General features: G+C 48.1%; 1 protein-coding gene and 2 pseudogenes across 3 annotated transcripts in view; 1 reads left to right on the forward strand and 2 right to left on the reverse strand.

Moving 5' to 3' along the window:
- Positions 1 to 4,576: 4,576 nt before the first annotated feature.
- LOC103274727 lies at positions 4,577 to 5,492 on the forward strand (annotated as a pseudogene). The gene has a single exon (XR_002481219.1). The product of XR_002481219.1 is annotated as a 40S ribosomal protein S2 pseudogene (transcript).
- Positions 5,493 to 12,511: 7,019 nt separating this feature from the next.
- LOC103274742 lies at positions 12,512 to 18,472 on the reverse strand (annotated as a pseudogene).
- A 416-nt stretch (positions 18,473 to 18,888) lies between these two features.
- Positions 18,889 to 21,381, reverse strand: part of KLK4 (kallikrein related peptidase 4) — a 5,669-nt gene continuing 3,176 nt past the window's right edge. The window contains exons 3-5 of one of the 2 annotated variants that reach the window (XM_008072146.1): positions 20,664 to 20,914; positions 20,447 to 20,583; positions 18,889 to 19,098 (exon numbers count right to left, since the gene is read on the reverse strand). In XM_008072146.1, the coding sequence (XP_008070337.1) occupies positions 18,925 to 19,098; positions 20,447 to 20,583; positions 20,664 to 20,914 (562 nt within the window). In that variant the 3' untranslated portion in view covers positions 18,889 to 18,924. The remainder of the gene's footprint in view (positions 19,099 to 20,446; positions 20,584 to 20,663; positions 20,915 to 21,381) is intronic. The other variant, XM_021705995.1, reaches the window with a different exon arrangement.

Genomic DNA, 21,381 nt, shown 5'->3' on the forward strand with positions numbered 1-21,381 from the left:
CTCTTAGTGGATGTGTGTGTGTGTGTATGTGTGTGTGTGTGACTTTACCCTTGAGGGGCCATATTCATGTTTCCCAGTATGGGGCTTATTGCCCTTTGACCTTGAAAGTCCTCGTTTGGTACTTGTGCATAGTGCAGTTGTGTTTCTCTCTCCTCTCTCGTACCTCCTCTCCCTTCACTCTCTCCCTCTCCTTCTCCCTCTTGTCTTTCCCTTAAAGTAAATTATAGGAGGTGAGGCGATAAGTTCTGGAAAATAGGCGCCGTTGTAAAACCTAAAAAGAAGAGAATGCTTAAAAAATATCAGGACTTCTGGAGAAACTGGGAAAGGTGTATGTGAATAATTTGTAGGTAAGCAGGGCACAGGGAAGAAGTAACCGTACAGGTAAGAGCCTGTGTCCTCAGGGATCTTCCATCCCATCTCCCAGAAGCCCAGGGTGGTGACAAGGTTTTGGGAGGTGACGAGCGTGCACCCTACTTCCAGCCATGGCGTGTGGCCCTCTTCCTACATGGGCGTGTTAACTGTCATGCTTCTCAAATCTGCTTGCACTGGGTGCTCTGAGGCCTGTCCTCCCATCCCTGTAGACTTGCTAAGAAGGGAGGCCTCGGGCTCCCGAAAGGACATGGCTGGGAGCAGGAACTCCCGTGTCCTAAACCTGGGGACAAAGCAGCTTCGTGGCCTGCGCTCCAAAATCTGCAGGAGAGGGGGTGTCTATACTAATGGGTTAGAGGGGAAAGGGGCAGAGGATTCGGACTCCTGCATTTAGAGGGGGAAGGTGCCGAGGCCTGGCTGCTGGAGCCGTGTGTGCCTGTCTTGGGATTCCCTGATCCTTAAGGGGCAGGAGCTGGAGCCATTGGCCTCAGGGTCTTGGGAGTGGGAAACGAGATCTCCAGATTCCCAACCGGCCAGAAGACCCCAGGATGCCCGTTCCTAGGTCTTTCCGTCTCTTCCTCACCGCACTTGCAGATAATCACCGCCCACGCAGCTCCATGCAGGCGCTCCCGGGCGAGCACAACCTGCGCAAGCGCGCAAGGTCCTGCGGGCTGGTTCTCCATCCGGCGTCCACGCAGTGACGTGCTCGGCCGCCATGACGTCATGCGGATGCATCAGCTCCGCCCACGCCTCCCGGTCACGTGCCTCCTCCGGCGCTGCTCACGTCTGCCCCCTGGTGGGTGCGGCCGGCGCAGTTCCAGTCGGAACCCCAGGAGCCACGTGTCCCGTGGAGGGAGGGTTGGATGTCAGCCCTGGAGGAGCCCTGGACTTGGGTCTCCTGGGCAGGGATGACGTTGACTGGAGCGTCGTGGTCCCCTCCGAGTGCACTTTCCACCCCGGGAGCCTCCCAGCGACCTGGCATCCTGCCCGTGTCGGCCTTATTTCTGCCATGTCTTGTGGCGAGGACCACCCGGGGAACCTGATGAACACCATTGTATGGGCAGGCGTGGAGGCGTGGACTCCTGTGAGACCAGGGCTGAGGGGGCCAGGAGGGCTGGGAAGAGGAAAGGGGGAGGTTTAGGAGTTGGGATGGTGTTGGATTTGACTGTCTTGGGCTGGAGAATGTGCTGGGGAGAGGGACGGGAGTGGAGTTGGACGGGCGGTAAGACTGGGGGGAGGGGAGAGGGTGGTCGTGGTTAGAAGTGGTGACAGGGTTGGGTTGGGTTGAGAAGGGTTGGCTCCAGGCTGTGTAACCTGAGGGTTGGCTTGGGATAGCGTGGTTTGGGATGGGTTTGGTTCGCTTTAGAATGGGAAATAGACACGGATTGAATTGGAGATGGGGGTAGGGATCTGTTGGACGTGGAGGTTGGAACTGGGCTGTGTTGGCTGTTAGGAATGGATTTGGTTTGATTTTGGGCGGGGAAGAGGTGAGAGTGGCTTGTGTTAAGGTCGGATGTATCCGTTTGAGTTGGGTTATCATGTGTGGAGTGGGTTGAATTGGATGGAGTTAAAATTGAGTTGGGTTGGGTTGGGAGGCATGCAGTGAGGTTGTACTGATTTGGATTAAACTCGACTGGGCTGAGTTTGGTTGAACTGGGGGTGTGCAGAATGAGTTGGATTAGGTTGGGCGAAGCTGTTGGACTGAGTTGAGTGGGCAAAGTCCCCCCACAAGGACCAGCCCCCAACCCGCAATCCCAGGACCGGCTCCAGAAACCGGGAGCCTTCTAATTCCCTGGGCGGGTTTCCCCAGTCCCCTAGCCTTGATTCTCTGCCCCCCCCCCAGTCCCTTCAAGCCATAGCACAGCTCCTCTGCTAGCCTGGCCCTCTGCTCCTCCTACCGACCCTGCACCCTGATCCAGCTCCTTGCCCCTGCAGATGCTCCCCTTTCCTGCCCCCCACGTCCAGTCCCCCAGCCCTGGCAAGTGACTCTGTACCATTACAGCAGCTTTAAGTGTGGGGGTGTCCTGGTGCACCCCCAGTGGGTGCTCATGGCTGCCCACTGCTTCAATGAGTGAGTAGGGCCTGGAGCCTGGGAGGGAGTGTCTGTGCCCTAGAGAAGTAATGACTGAGCTTGTCCTCTGGGGTGACCTCTGGTGAGGCTGGGGACTGAGGGGGGCGGGGAGTGGAGGAAGTTTCTGGTCCAGGCTGTGGACTGATCTCAGAATTTTTTTTTTTTTAGATGAGGTCTCACTCTATCACCTAGGCTGGTGTGCAGTGGAGTGATCCTAGCTCCTGCAGCCTCAACCTCCTGGGCTCAGGCCATTCTTTCACCTCAGCCTCCCAAGTAGCTGGGACTACAGGTGCACGCCACCACACCTGGCTAATTTTTGCTTTTTAAAAATTTTCATTTTAGAGATGAGGTCTCACCATGTTGCCTAGGCTGGTCTTGAACTCCTGTGCTCAAGTGATTCTCCCACTTCAGCCCCCAAAGTGCTAGGATTACAGGCATGAGCTACTGCGCCTGGCCTGGGCTCTTTCCATCTCTGTATTTTTCCATTGGGTTTCTCTGTGGGGATACTGTCTGTCTGGCTCTGTTTGCCTGCCTTTGAGACAGACAATTTTCTCCCTCTCTCTCCTGCTGGGTCTTCCTTGCTCTCCCTGTTTCTGTCTGTGACAGGGTCTCTCTTCCCATCACCCTTTCCTGTCTCTTTCAGTAGATCTCTCACTATATCTCTGCTTGTCTCTGGAGTGTGACTGGGGTCCTGCCTGGAGTCAGGGCTCTGGAGTTTGTAATCTGGAGTAGAGGCAGGGGCCATGGAGCCCGGGTCTGAAGTCTGAAATCAGCCTCAATGTCTCCAGTTTGTGCTGTGGAATCTAGAGACTGGGATCTGAATTCTGGGATGGTGGGTTTGCAGTCAGACGCCCACAGTCTAGACCAGAGGTCAGCAAACTTTTCCCATAAAGGTCCAGAAAGTAATTATGTCAGGCTTTGTGGACCAGACAGGCTTCGCTGCAATTACTCGTTTCTGCAATCCCAGCATAAAAAGTCACAGATGACACACACGTGAATCCAGGTGACCACGTGCCAACAAAAGGTTATTTACAAAAACAGGTAGCCGCTGGATGTGGCCTGCAGGTGTGGTTGGTTGACCCCTGATCATACTGGAACCTGGAATGTGGAGTCCAGGCATGCAAGTCTAAGTTCTAGAGTCCACAGCATGGTCTTAATTCTGGATCTTGGGCCATCAGTCTGACTTCAGGAAATCTGGGGCTCGAAGTCTGGAATCTGAATTCAGCAACTGAGGTCTTTATGTGGAATTAAGATCCTTTGTAGGTGGGCTATGAGGGACTGAGATGGCCACTATGGTGAGGGTCACCTTATGAGACACGTGTGGGTAATCACGAAAAGTCATGTGGGACTGTTTGTCCGTACAATGGGGGTGGGAGGTGGGGGTGCAAACGACGGGTAGAGGATGGAGAGAGAGGGGGAGAGAGACACTAACTTTCCCTCCCCACCATCCGGGTCTCCTGCCTACTCCTTGGGGTTGGGCATGTTTATATTCAACTAACTGATGTCTGTTATTGGCCCCTGGGGATGAGCCAGACTGTCAGTCCTTTCTTCAGGGCAAGGTGTGCTTCAGGGGCCCAGGTGTCGTTATTTTGTCATTATAAGTATCTTTTCTAGGCAGAGGAGACTGCCTGTAGAACCAATTGAGACAAAGTTAGTGACAAAGTTCATGTCCATCCAAGTAAACTTAATATAAGTAAAAGACCTGTTCATTCATTCAAATGAACATCCATACATTTCCTGAGGTCCGATGAAACATTAAAGGTTAATTTCCTTTTTCCTGATTATTAAAGTAGTTTAAGACTAGGTGTTATGGCTCACACCTGTAATCCCAGCACATTGGGAGGCAAGGTGGGAGGCTCACTTGAGCCCAGGAGTTCAAGACCAGCCTGGCAACATAGTGAGACCCCCATCTCTACAAAAAATAAAAAAAATAACTGGTCATGGTAGTGCATGCCTGTAGTCCCTGCTACTTAGGAGGCTGAGGCAGAAGGATCACTTGAGCCCAGGAGGTCTAGGGTACAGTGAACCACGATCATACAAGTGCACTCCAGCCTTGGTGACAGAGTGAGACCCCAGCTCAAAAAAAAAAGTAGCTTAAAATATTGAAAAATAGCTTTTTCTTCAAAAGGACGCCAAATGGCAGATGACGCCGGTGCAGCAGGAGGGCCTGGAGGCCCTGGGGGCCCCCGGAATGGGAAGCCGCGGTGGCTTTCGTGGTGGTTTTGGCAGCGGCCTCCGAGGCTGAGGTCGTGGCCAGGGTCAGGGTCATGGGTGAGGCTGCGGAGCTCGCGGAGGCAAGGCCGAGGACAAGGAGTGGATGCCCGTCACCAAGTCGGGCCACTTGGTCAAGGACATGAAGATCAAGTCACTGGAGGAGATCTATCTCTTCTCCCTGCCTATCAAGGAGTCTGAGATCATCGACTTTTTCCTTGGTGCCTCTCTGAAGGACGAAGTTTTGAAGATCATGCCTGTGCAAAAGCAGACCCGCGCTGGCCAGTGGACTAGGTTCAAGGCGTTTGTTGCCATCGGGGACTACAATGGCCACGTCAGTCTAGGTGTTAAGTGCTCCAAAGAAGTAGCCACTGCCGTTCGGGGGGCCATCATCCTGGCCAAGCTGTCCATCGTCCCTGTGCGGAGAGGCTACTGGGGGAACAAGATTGGCAAGCCCCACACTGTCCCTTGCAAGGTGACTGGCCGCTGTGGCTCTGTCCTGGTGCGCCTTATCCCTGCCCCCAGGGGCACCGGCTTCATCTTGGCCCCCGTGCCTAAGAAACTGCTCATGATAGCTGGCATTGATGACTGCTACACCTCAGCCAGGGGCTGCGCTGCCATCCTGGGTAACTTCGCCAAGGCCACCTTTGATGCCATCTCTAAGACTTACAGTTACTTGACCCCTGACCTCTGGAAAGAGACGGTATTCACCAAGTCTCCTTATCAGGAATTCACCGATCATCTCGTCAAGACCCACACCAGAGTCTCCATGCAGAGGACCCAGGCTCCAAAGGTGGCAACAACATAGGGTTTTCATACAAAAAAATAAAGTGAACCAAGCCCCCAAAAATAAAAAAAGAAAAGAAAAGAAAAGATTGAAAAATAAAAAGTAGATGTGCTCTAATTTACCATGCTAAATTTAAATATGCCTCAAACAAAATGTATTATAATGTTATATACTTGGGGTTTGGAGAGCTTTCAGGGTAATGAATGCGTCCATATGTCAGGAGGGTGGTGTACCTCAATGCCATGGGGACAGCAGTCTGAGCTCCAGGCACTTCTGGGCCTCACCCTCCACACCTCTTTAACTGGCTGTTCATCGGTATCCTTTATCAGATCTATTAGTGTATAATAAACAGTAAACATAAATTTAGCACTTTGGGAGGCCAAGGCAAGAGGATTGCCTGAACCCAGGGTTTGAGACCAGCCCGGGCAACTTGGCGAGACCTTGTCTCTACAATAAATCAAAAAGTTAGCCAGGCATGGTGGCATGTGCCTGTAGTTCCAGCTACTTGAAAGGCTGAGGCAGAAGGATCACCTGAGCCCAGGAGGTAGAGGCTGCAGTGGCTGTGAGCATGCCACTGCACTCCAGCCTGGATGACAGAGTGAGACTCCAACTTAAAAAAAAAAAAAGACCAAAACCAGACAAACAGGACCCCCAAACAATAAAAAACAAAAACAAACAAACAAAAAACGAAAACCAAAAAAAATTTAAATGTTTCTCTGAGGTCTATGAGCCATTCTAGCAAATGATCAAACTTGAGGAGGGGGTTGTGGGAACCTCTGATTTGTAGCCAGAAGCAGGTGACAATCTGTACTTGCGATTGGCATCTGAAGTGGGGGCGGTCTTGTGGCACTGAACCCTTCACCTGTGGGATCTGATGCCATCTCCAGGGAGTAAGTGTCAGAATTGAATTAAATTGGTTTTGACCGCAGAGAATTGGAGAATTGTTTGGTGTGGAAAACCCACATATTTGATGACAGAAGTGTTATGTGTTCAGTGTGAGTATAGAGAAAAAATAGTTTGTTCTGTGGAGAGAAAAACAGAGGAAACAGCTTGTTTTTCCTCGCCGCACCAGGGCAGGGACATGTCCTGGGTAGTGTTACCCAGGGTAACCACCTACTTGACAAAGCCAACTTCTACCTGACCTCACCCTGCGTGTCACCAACAACAGGATGCTACCTGTAAGTTTTAAAGGCAGAAGTTCCCCTTTTGACCACGCCTGCTAAGTTGGTGAAATCCAAGATGGCATCTCACTTGGCTCTTCACTCTGAAGAGCTTCTAAGCTCGTTACAATTTAAAGTCTGTCATAATGTTGCAGAAGTTTTTAACTCCACTGTCCGCTTAGACCAGCAACCTCAGGTTTTTGTCTCACAACCAAGAAGATTAAGGAATGCGGACACCAAAAGGATGAGTGAGAGAAGGAGTTGATTAAGCAACAAGGCTCTCCAGAAAAGAGAGGGGGCCTGAAATGGGTTACCAGTACTAGGAGTTTGTTTTGTGGTTTTATCTTGTCTTTTCTGGGAGTGTTTATCTCATTTACACTTCATTAGCCCCTTACTTCCTGAGACCCAATTCTTAGCACGTGTGTGGGTCCTTGACCAAATTTACTCCATCTTTTTTTTTTTTTTTTAGTTGGAGTGTCATTCGGTCGCCCAGGCTGAAATGCAGTGGCACACTCATGGCCACCTCAGCGTCGACCTGCTGGGCTCCGGCGATCTTTCTGCCTCAGCCTTCCAAGTAGCTGGAACTATAGGCATGTGCTACCATGCTCAGCTAATTTTTTTGATGTATTGTTGAGATGAGGTCTCACCAGGTTTCCTGGGCTGGTCTTGAACCCACAAGCTCAGGCAATCCACTCGCCTCAGTCTCCCAAAGTGCTGGGATTACAGGCTGAGCCACTGAGCCTGGCCAACTCCATCTTGAATATTACAAGTACCACAGGAATGCCCGCTTGAGGCATAAAACTACAATGCAAATGCTATGTTAATGATATTGTAATAAGTCAAGGTCAGGTTAGGACATTTAGTTCAGCCACTGTGCCGGTGTTTAAGCAGCAAAAAAACCCTTTTAGCAGTACATCCTGGGTTGAGAGGACGCTCTCAATCACATTAGCCACATTTTCAGCCAACAATGAAATAATGGGGTGGTGCCCACAGGTGTTGAGTCTCCTCAAGCCTCTCCCTCTCTGTCTGCCTAACAAGCTTCTATCTCCTCTCTCAATAATCTAGTCCAACTATAGTCTAATTTCTAATCACCATGACAACAACCAGAAAAAAACCATCAACGAATAAAAGGAAGACGGCACTCCGGTTCCAAAAAGTCCACTGCCCATCCCAGAAGTGATGAGAAGTTTCCTCCCCTGGTTTGTAATGGCCAGTCCCTTCATTGAACAAACTATATTTTAATCCCGTTGCCTCCCACCTGCTGAGAAGTTGATTTGCGAGCCAAGCATCCATTCATGACTATAGAATAAAAACTTTCACTTTTGGTTTGGTATGTTGGCTTCGTGACACCAGACAAGACCCCCATTTTGGGTGGGGGTGAAGTCGACCGTATCAGCTTGTCCTTCCATTGAGCTAATTCAGACTGGGGAGCCAACAGGAGGAGGAGGCGATCACCTCCAGGGCACGCAGATCTCCCGCTCCTCGTGTCACCTCCCGGCTCCTTCTTTTTCTCATTTCTGTATTTTTTGGTTCATTTGTTGCCCCACACTTTGGTCTGGATAACTTATTTTGACTTTGCTTCCATTTCCATTCTTCCTCCGCGAAGTCTAATCTGCTGTTAAAAAAAATCCACCCATTGAGTTCATTAGAGATGAGATGATTGTATTTGTCAATTTTAGAATTTCCATGTAGTTCTTGTTCCCTAGTGCCGGGCCAATTCAGTTCAGCTTTTTTTATACGACAGAATTGTGAGTTGTTTTCAGTTGCCATGGACCCCCCGGTGTAAAGTGCAATAACTGATGAACCAAGTGCACAACCACAGGAGGAACCTAAGTGCTCGGACAGGGGAGTGGGGAACTGCATTAAGAAGCGCACACTAGTGGCGGGATCTAGTGAGCCAATCGGATTGCACCCTGGAGTCACACCTTGGCAGGATCCAATCAGATCATGCATCATTCCCCTATGCCTATAAATGCCGTCCCAGCCCTCAGCTCCAGGAGACAGATTTGAACATTTCCTCCTGTCTCCTTGCGGGTGAACTGGCAATACAGTTTTTCTTTTCTGAAAGGCTGGTGCCATGGTATTGGCTTCTGTTTGCATTGGAAAGTGAGCCCATTGATTGCTCAGTAACATTTCCAGCTCGCTGCCATTGGTCTTCTTCCCTTTTCACTGATGGAGTGAGATGAGGATACCTCACCCCGGGGTGCTGAGTTTATACAGTAAGCAGCATCTTCCCCCCAACTCCTGCCAATCCACACTGGTCATGGAGCATGAATGAGAAATATTTTATATTTTGCATTGGGGTCTTACTCTGTCACCCAGGCTGGAGTGCAGTGGCACACCTCACAGCCACTGCAGCCTCCACCTGCTGGGCTCAGGCGATTCTTCTGCCTCAACCTTCCAAGCAGCTGGAACCACAGGCGTGCACAGTCATGCTTGGCTAATTTTTTGATTTATTGTAGAGATGAGGTCTTGCCAAGTTGTCCATGTTGGTCTTGAACCCCTGCACTCAGGCAATCCTTTTGCCTCCACCTCCCAAAGTACTGAGATTACAGGTGTGAGCCACCACGCCCGACTGAGAAATAAACTTATTTTGTGTTAAGCTGCTGCAACACTGGGGCTATTTGTTACTGCAGACTAACTTTGTCAAGCCTGACTGCTACAACTGGCAGGCTGTCTGGACATCAACTCAACTTCATGTTCCTGAAGTAAAACAATCTGTATCTGAGTCCAGAGTCTGAACTTGGAACGTGGATTTGGATGTTCCAATCAGGAATATATGACTTGGGAATTTAAGATGAATCAAGTTTGGAAATTCAAGAATCAGTTCCAAGGGACTCACAACACTAGCTCATTAATACTAAAAGAGCCTTAGGATATCCTCAAGCATTCAACCAACCTCGGTGAGGGGAATAACTGACTTCAGAACACACAGCAACAAGTGAGGATGTTTTAGAGGGAAGACAGGGAATATCACTGTGGGAAAGAGTCCCATGATAGAGACTGCTTGTAACCACTCCCTATGCCTGGACTGTCTTCAATGGTCATTGGACTCAGATTTCAGGAGTCCTAGCTCCTGTGCTCTTGAGAGGGGCATGTCCTTGAACAAGGGAGTTAGTTCTCTCTGGTTGTTGGTTTCTTTGCAAAGTGGGTTTCAGGGACCATGGCCAGGATCAGATGGTATGAAGGGTAAAGGGCACAGAATGTAAAATACAGCCACATTCACTCTTCAGAGACAGGCCTGTATATATACACTTTCTGAGCACGGTCAGTGAATATAGTCATTGTGAATATATCCTGCTTGTTGACATATGCTTCATAACAGATTTTCCATATACATTTTGTCACAAAGGAAATTCTCCCTAAACATGTATTTATTATATGAACTCTAGTTAAGAATATATGGGGCCAGGCACAGTGGCTCACACCTGTAATCCTAAAACACTTTGGGAGGTTGAGGTGGGAGGATTTCTTGAACCCAGTAGTTTGAGACCAGCCAGGCAATATAGTAAGACCCCCGTCTCTACCAAAAAAAAAAAAAAAAGAAAAGAAAGAAATATATATATATATAACATAATTTTAAAAATAATATTCCTATGGATTTAATTAGTAATGAGAAATATAGTCATATGACTATCCTATATTCAAGAATATTGTCCTATGAATATATTCTTAAGTCCTTCAAAGCCCAGACCTCACAGACTCTAAACCTCAGACTTCAGACTTGTGCTGCTTGCATTTGGATTTCAAACTTCAGTCCCCAGACCTCCTTTCTAGCTGACATCTGGTGAACCCCAACAATGTGCCAGAGACTGGACTAAGCTCCCGGGGAACACAGAGATTGTCAGACTATCTTCAAATAGCTCGCAAATCCCATGGTCAGTTCTTCATTTTAATTTTGCCTAAACCTACACCTAGGAGGTAGATTCTGTTATTTTCCCACTGCAGAGATGAGAACATTTCTTTGTGGTCACATAAAGAGTATTCTGTATTGGTTGGGTTTTGATTTCTACCTATAGAAATTATATGAATTGTTAATAATGTTATTCAAATCTCCTCTCATTCTTTAAAAAGTTGTAGTAAAAAAAAAGAAAAAAGAAAAAGAAAGAAAGAAGCGAAAAAGAAGAAATTGCAAGTCATTATGACTCTGAAATGTCAATGTAAATGCAAGTATTCTAAAAAAAAGCTGTATCTAGCAACATACGAAACAATGGTACATTATAATGGAGTTGAGTTTACATGAGGCATGCAGGATATTTTTTTTTTTTTTTTTTTGAGTTGGAATCTCACTCTCACCCAGGCTGGAGTGCAGTAGCACACCCACAGCCACCGCAGCCTGGACATGCTGGGCTCAGGCAATCCCCTTCTGCCTCAGCCTTCCAATGATAAAATTATCATTGGTGACAGTATATTTATAGTGTTGTGCAAACATCACCTCTATTAATTCCAGAACAACTGATCACCCCAAAGGAAGCCTGGTACCAGTCCCTCCCCACTCTCCCCTCCCCCCAGCTCCTGGCAATTACTCATCTGCTTTCTGTCTCTATGGATTGGCCTATTCTGGACATTTCAGATCAGTGGAGTCATGCAGTATGTGGCCTTTTGTGGTTGCGTTCTTTCACATAGCATTATGTTTCCAAGGTTCATTCATGTTAAGCACTTCACTCCTTTTTACAACTAAATATTCATGGTATGCATATGCCACAATTTATGTACCCAATTTACTAAGTTTGACTGCTGGGTTTTTTCCAGTTTTGGTGCTATTACTAAAAAATCCAGCCAGGTTTGGTGACTCAGCCTGTAATCCCAGCATTTTGGAAGGCCAAGGCGAGTGGATTGCCTGAGCCTGCAGGTTTGAGACCAGACTGGGCAACTTGGTGAGACCTTGTCTCTACAATAAATAAAAATTAGTTGGGCATAGTAGTGCATACCTGTAGTTCTGGCTACTTGGAAGGCTGAGGCAGAAGGATCGCCGGAGCCCAGCCGGTCAATGTTGGGGTGACCATGAGTGTGCCACTGCACTCCACTGTACTCCAGCCTGGGCTACAGAATGAGATGCCAACTCAAAAACAAAACAAAACAAAAAAAACTGGGACAGTGGCTCATGCCTATAATCCTAGCACTTTGGGAGGGAGTAGGAGGCAAGAGGAGTGCCTGAGCCCAGGGTTTCAAGACCAGCCTGGGCAACATAGTGAGACCTCGTCTCTACAATACATCCAAAAATTAGCCAGGCATGGTGGCGCACACCTGTAGTTCCAGCTACTTGGAAGGCTGAGGTGGAAGGGTCACCAGAGCTCAGTGAGTCAAGGCTGCGGTGGCTGTGAGTGTGCCACTGCACTCCAGCCTGGGTGACACAGTGAGATTCTGACTAAAAAAAAAAAAAAGAAAAAGAAAAAGAAAGAAAGAAGCGAAAAAGAAGAAATTGCAAGTCATTATGACTCTGGAATGTCAATGTAAATGCAAGTATTCTTAAAAAAAAGCTGTATCCAGCAACATATGAAACAATGGTACATTATAATGGAGTTGAGTTTACATGAGGCATACAGGAGATTTTTGTTTTTTTGAGTTGGAATCTTACTCTCACCCAGGCTGGAGTGCAGTAGCACACCCACAGCCACCGCAGCCTGGACATGCTGGGCTCAGGCAATCCCCTTCTGCTTCAGCCTTCTAAGTAGCTGAAACTGCAGGCATGCGCCACCACACCGGATTAATTTTTTGATTTATCGTAGAGTCAAGGTCTTGCCAAGTTATTCAGGCTGGTTTTTCTTGAACCCCTGGACTCAGGCCATCCTCTTGCCTCCACCTCCCAAAGTGCTGGGATTATAGGCATGAGCCACCACGCCTGGCTTGTTAATATCTTTTGCAAGACCACGAGATTTGAAGTATATCTCCTTTTTCTTTTTCTTTTTTTCCATTTGGAAGCAGGCATTGTTTATTAACTCACCAGTTAACAAAAATAATCATGGCAGACTCCTTAGTTCATCCTTCTAATAAGCCTACTGATCTGGTCTTCCCTGTTGCTAGCATCCCCACCTTCTACAAAATGGGTGGTCTTTTTCTTCATTCCTCCTCGTGGAGAGGATCATTTAAAAGGCCAGAGGAAGTTATTTGCTTCTTTGAAGTGTTTTCCAACAGATCGATCTTGTGAATCAGATCCTCCATGCAGATGATGCCATATTTACCAAGGGATCGACCAATCAGACCATTATCTGTCAAGGCAATTCGCTTCTTATTAATTTTGCCATAACCACGCTTGTAGATGAGCTCATTTACTGACTTCAGGTTTGGGTAACCCCATGCAATGTACGGTTCTGTAATCCTCAGAATGTTAACTGAAGCCTTGTAGAGCTTCACAAAGGTTCTGTTGAACATCTGAGGAAAGCGAAGAAGTTGCAACAACTTCCGAAGCTTTGGGCTCACACTGTTGATACCTCTGATCCTGATGACAAATGCCAATTTGGGTTCTGCAGGTACATAGAAGTTGCCAGCTTTTCTTGCCATCCTAGCTATTCGAATCTCAGTTTTGTACATCTGCCTATATTCTTTGTGATAGTGCTTAGATTTTTCATAGATAAGCTTCCTCCTTGCCTTTCGAGGCATTTTGGGGGGCAAACTTCTTTCTAAGGCGCTTTACCTTCAGCTCTGTGAAATTCCTCCGTCGCCCAGACTGGAGTGCAGTGGCACATTCCCGGCCACCGCAGCCTCGACCTGCTGGGCTCTGGCAATCTTTCCGCATCAGCCTTCCAAGTAACTGGAACTACAGGTGTGCGCTACCACACCCGGCTAATTTTTTTGATTTATTGTAGAGGTGAGGTCTTGCCAAGTTGCCCAGGTGGGTCTCGAACCTGTGGGCTCAGGCACCTTCGCTTTTTCTTAAGGGTTTCTGGCACAGCAGGAACCTTCTTTTTCTTCTCTTTGACACCTCCATGGTTACAGCTGGAAAAGAGGAAGCCTCCTTTTTTTCTTTTGAGTTAGAGCCTCACTCTGTCGCCCAGACTGGAGTGCAGTGGCCGCTCCCAGCCACCGCAGCCTCGACCTGCTGGGCTCCGGCGATCCTTCCGCCTCAGCCTTCCAAGTAGCCGGAATCACAGGCATGCGCTACCACGCGCGGCTGATCTTTTGATTTATTGTAGAGATGAGGTCTCGCTGCCCAGGCAGGTCTCGAGCCCGCGGGCTCAGGCAATCCTCTCACCTCAGCCTCCCAAAGGCGTGGGATTACAGGCTGAGCCACCGAGCCCGGCTTCCTTTTTTGTTTTTAATTCTTGTTACTTGTTTCTTTATCATTCTCACTGGGGCATACCCATCTTATTAACCAATTGGAAAACAAACTTGTTGCTGGACTTGGTGGCTCAGCCTGTAATCCCGCGCTTTGGGAGGTTGAGGTGAGTGGATTGCCTGAGCCCGCAGGTTCGAGACCAGCCTGGGCAAGACCTCATCTCTACAATAAATCAAAAAATTTGCCGGGCGTGGTAGCGCGCGCCTGTAGTTCCAGCAACTTGGAAGGCTGAGCAGAAGGATCGCCGGAACCCAGCAGGTCGAGGCTGTGGTGGCCAGGAGCGGCCACTGCACTCCAGTCTGGGCGACAGAGTGAGACTCTAACTCAAAAAAAAAAAAGAAAAGAAAACAAACCTGTCACTCTTTAGCGCATTCCTGTTTTCTCTGACATTAGGTTTTGCTCTTATCTTTGATATTTCCCTCCCCCCACCTCTTGGAGTTTATTTTGCTGTTATTCTTATTCCTGGAGATGACTGAATCATTAATTAACATTTAGCTCTTTTTCTTTTCTAATGTATTTCTCTCCAAGCACTGTAGTAGGCACGTACATGTATACATATCTTATATTTTCCTTGGCATTTAGTTCAAAATATTTTCTAATTTTTATTAAATTTCTTGCTTGAGTTGTAAGGTTGTTTTTTTCCCCTTTTCTCTCTCTCTCTCCCTCTTCCTCCCTCTCTCCTTACCTCTCTCTCTCTCTTTCTTTCCTCCTTTTTCTTTTTTCTCTTGAGACAGGGTCTCACCCTGTCTCCCAGGCTGGAGTGCAGTGGCACAGTCCTGGCTCACTGCAGCCTCAGGCTTCAGAGTAGCTGGAACTACAGGCGCATGCCACCACAGCTGGTGAATTTTTATGTTTTTTTTGTAGAAACCAGCTCTCATGATGTTGCCCAGGCTTGTGTCAAACCTGGGCTCAGGTGATTCTATCACCTTGGCCTTTCAGAGTGCTGGGATTACAGGCATGAGCCACTGTTTCTGGCCAAGTTGTGGGGTTTTTTTGGGGGGGAGGGGAGTTCTTTTAAAAACAAAACATGCAAGGATTTTCTGGTCGTCATTTTGTCATAATTTCTAGCTTAATTACATTGTGGTCAGACAACATTCTCTATATATTCTAACTTGGAGATCTGTTGAGACTTGCTTCACACCTCCGTATCTGATTCATTTTTGTAAATGCTGTGTGTGGTTTTTTAATTGCGGTAAAGTTTTTATGAGGTATACACGGTGTAATGGACAGGTTTCAAGTGTACAGTTGGATACATTTTGGCAAATGCACACACCTGGGTAGCCCTCGCTTATAGATAATTTCAGCCACTACAGAAAGTTCTCTCAGGTTCCTTCCCAGTCTGTGTCCATGCCTATTCCCCTTTCCCATCCCAGCAACCAGGCAACATTGATTAGTTTTGCCTGTTCTAGAATTCCATATGAAGGTAACCATACGATATACTGTATTTTGTGCCTGGCTTCTTTTACTCAGCATAACGATTTTGAGATGCCTTTGCCTTGTTGTCTGCATCAAATAGTTCATTTCTTCTCACTGCTGAGTGGTATTCCATTGGATGGGTCTGTCGTGGTTTGTTTTTCCATTCACCCATTATCCAACATTTGCTGTCTTTCTAATTTGGCTACTGTGAATCAAGCTCTGTGAGCATTCTTACCCAAGTCCTTTCCCCATGCCCCTCCATGGATCTTACATAAACACTCAGCAGTAGAATTGCTGACCGTGAGGTGGATGTATGTTTCTCTTTCTAAGAATCTGCCAAACTGTTTTCCAAAGTGGATGGACCATTTTTACCCCCACAGCAGTGCGGGAGAACTTTACAGCCACTCCAGATATACCCAAAAGTGGGTGCAGTCATTCTTTTCCATTTCAGTCATCCTGGTAGTTGTGTGACTTCTGAAAAGATTCTGGCCAGCCTCAGTGGCTCAACCTGTAATCCCAGCACTTTGGGAGGCTAAGGTGAGAGAATTGCCTGAGCCCGCGGGTTTGAGACCCATCTGGGCAAATTGGCAAGACCTCGTCTCTACAAAAAATAAAAAATTAGCCAGGCGTGGTAGTGCGTGCCTGTAGTTCCAGCTACTTGGAAGGCTGAGGTGGAAGGATCTTAGGAACCCAGCAGGTCAAGGCTGTGGTGGCCATGAGTGTGCCACTGCCCTCCAGCCTGGGTGACAGAGTGAGACTCCAACTCAAAAAAAAAAAAAAAAAAAAAAGAAAGAAAGAAGGAAAGAAAGAAAGAAAGAAAGAAAGAAAGAAATGAAAAGATTCTGTATTCTCTGGATACAGAGTGAAGTGTTCTATATATGACCCTTAGATAAAGTTTGTCAATCATACAAAGGTCTGACCATTAAGTTTGTGAACTTGTCACCGTGAGCTTATGTTGGCAGGACTGTACCAACAACTCAGTGAAGTTTCACAATCTTGGTATATCATAACACAACACAGCTGTGTTTGTGCCAAGGTGTGGCAGTGTCTTGCTGAGTGGTGTTCATTACTGTTGCGTGTTTTGTGTGCTGTCGTGAGAATGTTGGAGATTGAATCAGAGCAATGAACAAACATTAAACTTCTTGTTAAACTTGACAAGAGTGGAAGTGAAATCAGGGACATGTTAGTCCAAGTTTATGGGGATAATGCCATGAGGAAAATGGCAGTGTACAAAAGGATTAAGTGTGTTTCTGAGGGGAGAGAAAATGTCACTGATGAAGAGAGGTCAGGACGGCCAGTAATGAGAAGAACTGATGAAAACATTGCAAACATTCATTGAATTGTGTGTCAAAATCATTAGCTGACTGTGAAAAGCATAGAGAACCAAATAAACATCTATAGAGAAACAGTTAGAAAATCTTAACTGAAAATCTTGGCATGAGAAAGATGTGTGCAAAAATGGTCCTGAAGGAACTCTTGCATCATGACAATGCACCAGCTTACACAGCACAGTCTGTGTGGGAGTTTTTAGCCAGTGAACAAATGACTATTGGAACACCTTCTCTACTCACCTGATCTGGCCCCCAAGGACTTTTTTCTTTACCCAAAGATATAGAAAATATTGAAAGGAAGACATTTTGATGACAGGACATCAGAGGTAATATGAGAGCCCTGATGACCATTCCAGAAAGAGTTCCAAAATTGCTTTGGCAGTGGACTAGGTGCATAGTCCCCCATAGTCTCCCATGGGTGCATAGCTTCCCAAGGGGAGTACTTTGAAGGTGCCCATAGTGATATTCAGCAATGAGGTATGTAGCTCTTTTTCTAGGATGAGTTTACAAACTTAATTGTCATATATATATGTTGGGGTCTCACCACCTGGGCTCAGGCGATTCTTCTGCCTCAACCTCCAGAGTAGCTGGGACTACAGGCATGCACCACCACACCTAGCTATTTTTTTGATCTTTTGTAGAGATGAGGTCTTGCTATGTTGCCTGGGCTGGTCTTGAACTCATTGGCTCAAGCAATCCTCTTATCTTGGCCTCCTGAAGTGCTGGGATTACAGATCTTCTATCTCTTTATTCATTTCTATCTTGTTTTTTTCCCTATCACTTTCTAAAAGTCAACTTAAATCCACTTCTATGAAACAAAATTTGTCTATTTTAGTTTTTTCACCCCACTCTTTGTATATTTTGAGGCTCTATTAAGAGATAAAAATGTGAATAACTCCTTATAAATATATTTATTCATAAACACTATGTTTCTGGATATACCCTTGAATATAATTTTTTTTTTTTGTTTGTTTGCGTCTGAGTCTCACTCTGTTACCCAGGCTGAAGTGCAGTGGCATGCTCACAGCCACCGTAGCCTCAACCTGCTGGGCTCAGGCGATCCTTCCACCTCAGCCTTCCAAGTAGCTGGAAAAACAGGCATAAGCCACCACGCCCAGCTAATTTTTTTATTTATTGTAGAGACGAGGTCTCGCCAAGCTGCCCAGGCTGGTCTCGAACCCCTGGGCTAGGCAATCCTCTTGCCTCCACCTCCCAAAGTGCTGGGATTACAGGTGTGAGCTACTGTGCCTGGCGAATATAAATGCTTGTGAGCATATCCTTACAAGTATAATTTATCAGCGAAGAGAATAACAGCAATTCCTCACATTCCCGGGCCCTCAGTCTCCCCTCCTGTGCCCCTCGGTCTCTGGATCTCACTCACAGCAGCCCTGGTCACAATTTATCTCAGTCTCCAGCTACACAGCAGGGTCCCGAAGCGGATACAAATGAAAGATTCTTAGGATGCAGTTAGGAACACGAACACCAACACGAGTCCACCAGAGCTGAGTAGTTCAACCAGGCAGGAAAACCCCACACGCTTGCCATGTGCTACCTTGACTTTCCAGAGACCGGACGACGTTCACAGAATTGGCTTCTCTTAACCTCTCAGCCAACAGCTCCTCCTTGTGAAACCTCGTTGCCCTCATCCTCAAAGCTCCCACTTCCCAGATGGGGAAACTGAGGCCCACGAAGGAAAAGCTCTCTGTGGGAATCTTTTGAACGAGGGGGAAGCAAGGAGGACACTTTAGACAGAAACTGTGCTTCTCTTAGACTTTATTTCTGGATCTAAGGGAAGGGGACAAAAAGGTGAAAAACTAACTTTCTCTGACACCGGTAAGGTTGGATCAACATTAGGCCACTAGGGGTGCTCTATCGTGAACAGGAAAAATTCTAAGGGAGACTGGACACCTGGTCTGAAGGAGGAGGGCTGGGGGCGTGGACTCCTGGGTCTGGGGCCGGAGGGGCTGGGGCCTGGACTCTTGGTCTGCGGGAGGAGGGGCTGGGGCCTGGACTATTGGGTCTGAGGGGGGAAGGTGGGGGTCTGGACTCCTGGTCTGAGGGAGGAGGGGCTGGGGGCCTGAAATCCTGGGTCTGAGGGAAGAGGGGCTGGGGTCTGGACTTCTGGGACCAAGGGAGGAGGGGCTGGGGCCTGAACTGTTGGGTCTGATGGAGGAGGGGTTGGGGCCTGGAATCCTGAGTCTGAGGGAGGAGGGGCTGGGGTCTAGATTCCTGGGTCTGAAGGAGTAGGGGCGGGACACCTAGATTCCTGAATTCCTTCAGCAGGACATATTTGGGGGTCAGTTTCATGAATCTTCGTCCCCAGGGTAACTGGCCTGGATGGTTTTCTCTATCCAGTCAGTGAATTTACAGAGGTTGGTGTAGACACCTGGAATGCCGACTTGGCCACATTCGGCTTGTCCAAAAGATACGAGACCCTGCAGGGTTCTGTTGCAGATCAAGGGCCCCCCTGAGTCACCCTGTTGTGGAGAGAGAGAGTGAGTCAGGGCCTGAAATGTGGAGAGGTGGAGGTAGACATGGGACTAGGGAGGACTCGAAGGTGGCCAAGGACAAAGACGGCCCTTGAAAGTTCCACCCCACAGCCCTGACCCCACCTAGCCTGCTCCCCCGTGTCCTGCATCCGGAGAGCTGGCTACTTCTCTCGGGTTTGTTGCTGGTCGGTCTCTGTTTGTCTGTTTTCCATCTTTGTCTCCCCCATGGCTTATCTCAGTGTCTCTGTGTTTCTCTACATATTCTGGATTTTTTCTATCTCTCTGCATTTCATCTCTCTGAGTCTGTCTGTGTCTTTGTTTCTATCTGGGTATTACACTTGGTCCTTGAACAACATGGGCTTGACCTGTGTGAGTCTACTTGTATGTAGATTTTTTTCAATACATATAACATGTTTTGGAAATTTGTAACAATTTGAAAAAACTCATAGAGGAAACACATAGCCTAGACTATTAATAAAAAAGCGGGGTGGGGGGAGTAGGTATGTCATGAATGCATGACATATATGTGTTAATTGACTGTTTACATGATCTCTAAGGCTTCCAGTTAACCCTAGACTATTAGTTAAGTTGTCAGGAAGTCAAAAATTATATGCCAGTAGCCTGATGGAGTGGTTCATGTCTGTGATTCCAGTTACTTGGGAGGCTGAGGCAGGAGGATTGCTTGTAGCCAGGATCTTGAAACCAGCCTGGGCAACATAGCAAGACCAGGCATTTTTTTAAAAAAGTGATACCTGGATTTTCTACTGTGAGTTTTGCAGGGGTGATTACTGCCCCTTCCCCACACCTCAGTTGTTCAAGGGCCAAACATATTGCTCTCTTTGTATATGTTTTTGCCTCCCTGTCTCTCTATTTCTGTTTTTCTCTCTCTTTTAAGTTGAGGTCTCACTCTGTTGCCCAGGCTGGAATTCAGTGGTATGATCATGGTTCCTTGCAGCCTTGACCTCCTGGGCTCAGGCCATCCTTCTGCCTTAGCCCAAGGTAGCTGGGACTATAGGTGCATGCCCACCACCGTACCCAGGTAATATTTTGATATTTTTGTGGAGATAAGGTCTCACTCTGTTGCCCAGGCTGGTCTCAAACTTCTGGCGTCAAGCAATCCTCCCACCTTGGCCTCCCAACGTGCTGAGATTACAGGCGTGAACCACGTGCCTGGCCTGTTTCTTCTTTTTATGCCTGTCTCTATTTCTGTTTCTCCCAGTCTCTCTCTCCCTTTGTCACTATCTCCTTCTGTGTCTCTGCCATCTCACCATGCATTCCCTGAGTCTCTGCTCCTCCCCCACCTCTCCCTGAGCCCCCGTCCCTCCCCTCCACTCACATTGCAGGAGTCCTTCTGGTCCTGTCCCCCACCGGCACAGAACATGCTGGGGTGGTACACCGGGTCATAGAGCTCACTGCAGGCCTCGTCAGACATCACCGACACATTCACGCACTGGAGCACCGTGGGCAGTCTGCCTGCGACACAGAGCTCCGGGTCAGTCCCTGGGGCCAAGGCACAGGACCCCAAGAGGGCAGATGTGAGCTCATGAACTCACCGTCCACCAGCAGACCCCAGCCAGAGACGAGGCAGGAGTCCCCGGCGGTGGGGCACTGGGAGGCCACGCTGATGTTCTGGATGGTGTCAGACGGGGGCACTGCTTCACTCAGCCTGATGAGCATGAGGTCATTGGCAAGAAAGGGTTTGTTGTGCTCCGGGTGCCGAATGGAGAGCGTGGCCTCCACCATCCGGCTGCCCGGCTCCTGGCTGGCCTCCAGACTGTGCAGGCCCAGCCCGACGGTGTAGGAGCTGAGGACCACAGAGGACAGGTCAGTTTCGTGGCGACAACATCGTCATCTCCATTCGCATCCTGGACCCCAACCGCACTCCCATTTCCTGACCCCAACCCCATCCTCCTCACCAAGCACCATGCTAGGAGCCATCCCGCCAAGATCTCAAAGCCTCGTTCACGTTAATCCAGGGAGGGGAGCTTGCCTTGTCCACTAGAGACTAGTCCACCAGATCAGGGGTCCCCAGCACCCCCCAACCGCGGACTGAGACCCGTCCATGGCTTGTTAGAAACCGGGCTGCACAGCAGGTGTGGAGCTCCACCTACGTCAGATCAGCCGCGGCATTGGATTCTCATAGGTGTGAACCCTATTGTGAACTGCGCATCTGAGGGATCGAGGTTGTGTGCTAATTATGAGAATCTTTTTTTTTTGAGTCATAGTTTCACTCGGTCGCCCAGGCTGGAGTGCAGTGGCACGTTCACGGCC

Source organism: Carlito syrichta, unplaced genomic scaffold, assembly GCF_000164805.1.
Source record: "Carlito syrichta isolate Samal-C Ts95f unplaced genomic scaffold, Tarsius_syrichta-2.0.1 Scaffold314869, whole genome shotgun sequence".
Lineage (NCBI taxonomy): Eukaryota > Metazoa > Chordata > Mammalia > Primates > Tarsiidae > Carlito > Carlito syrichta.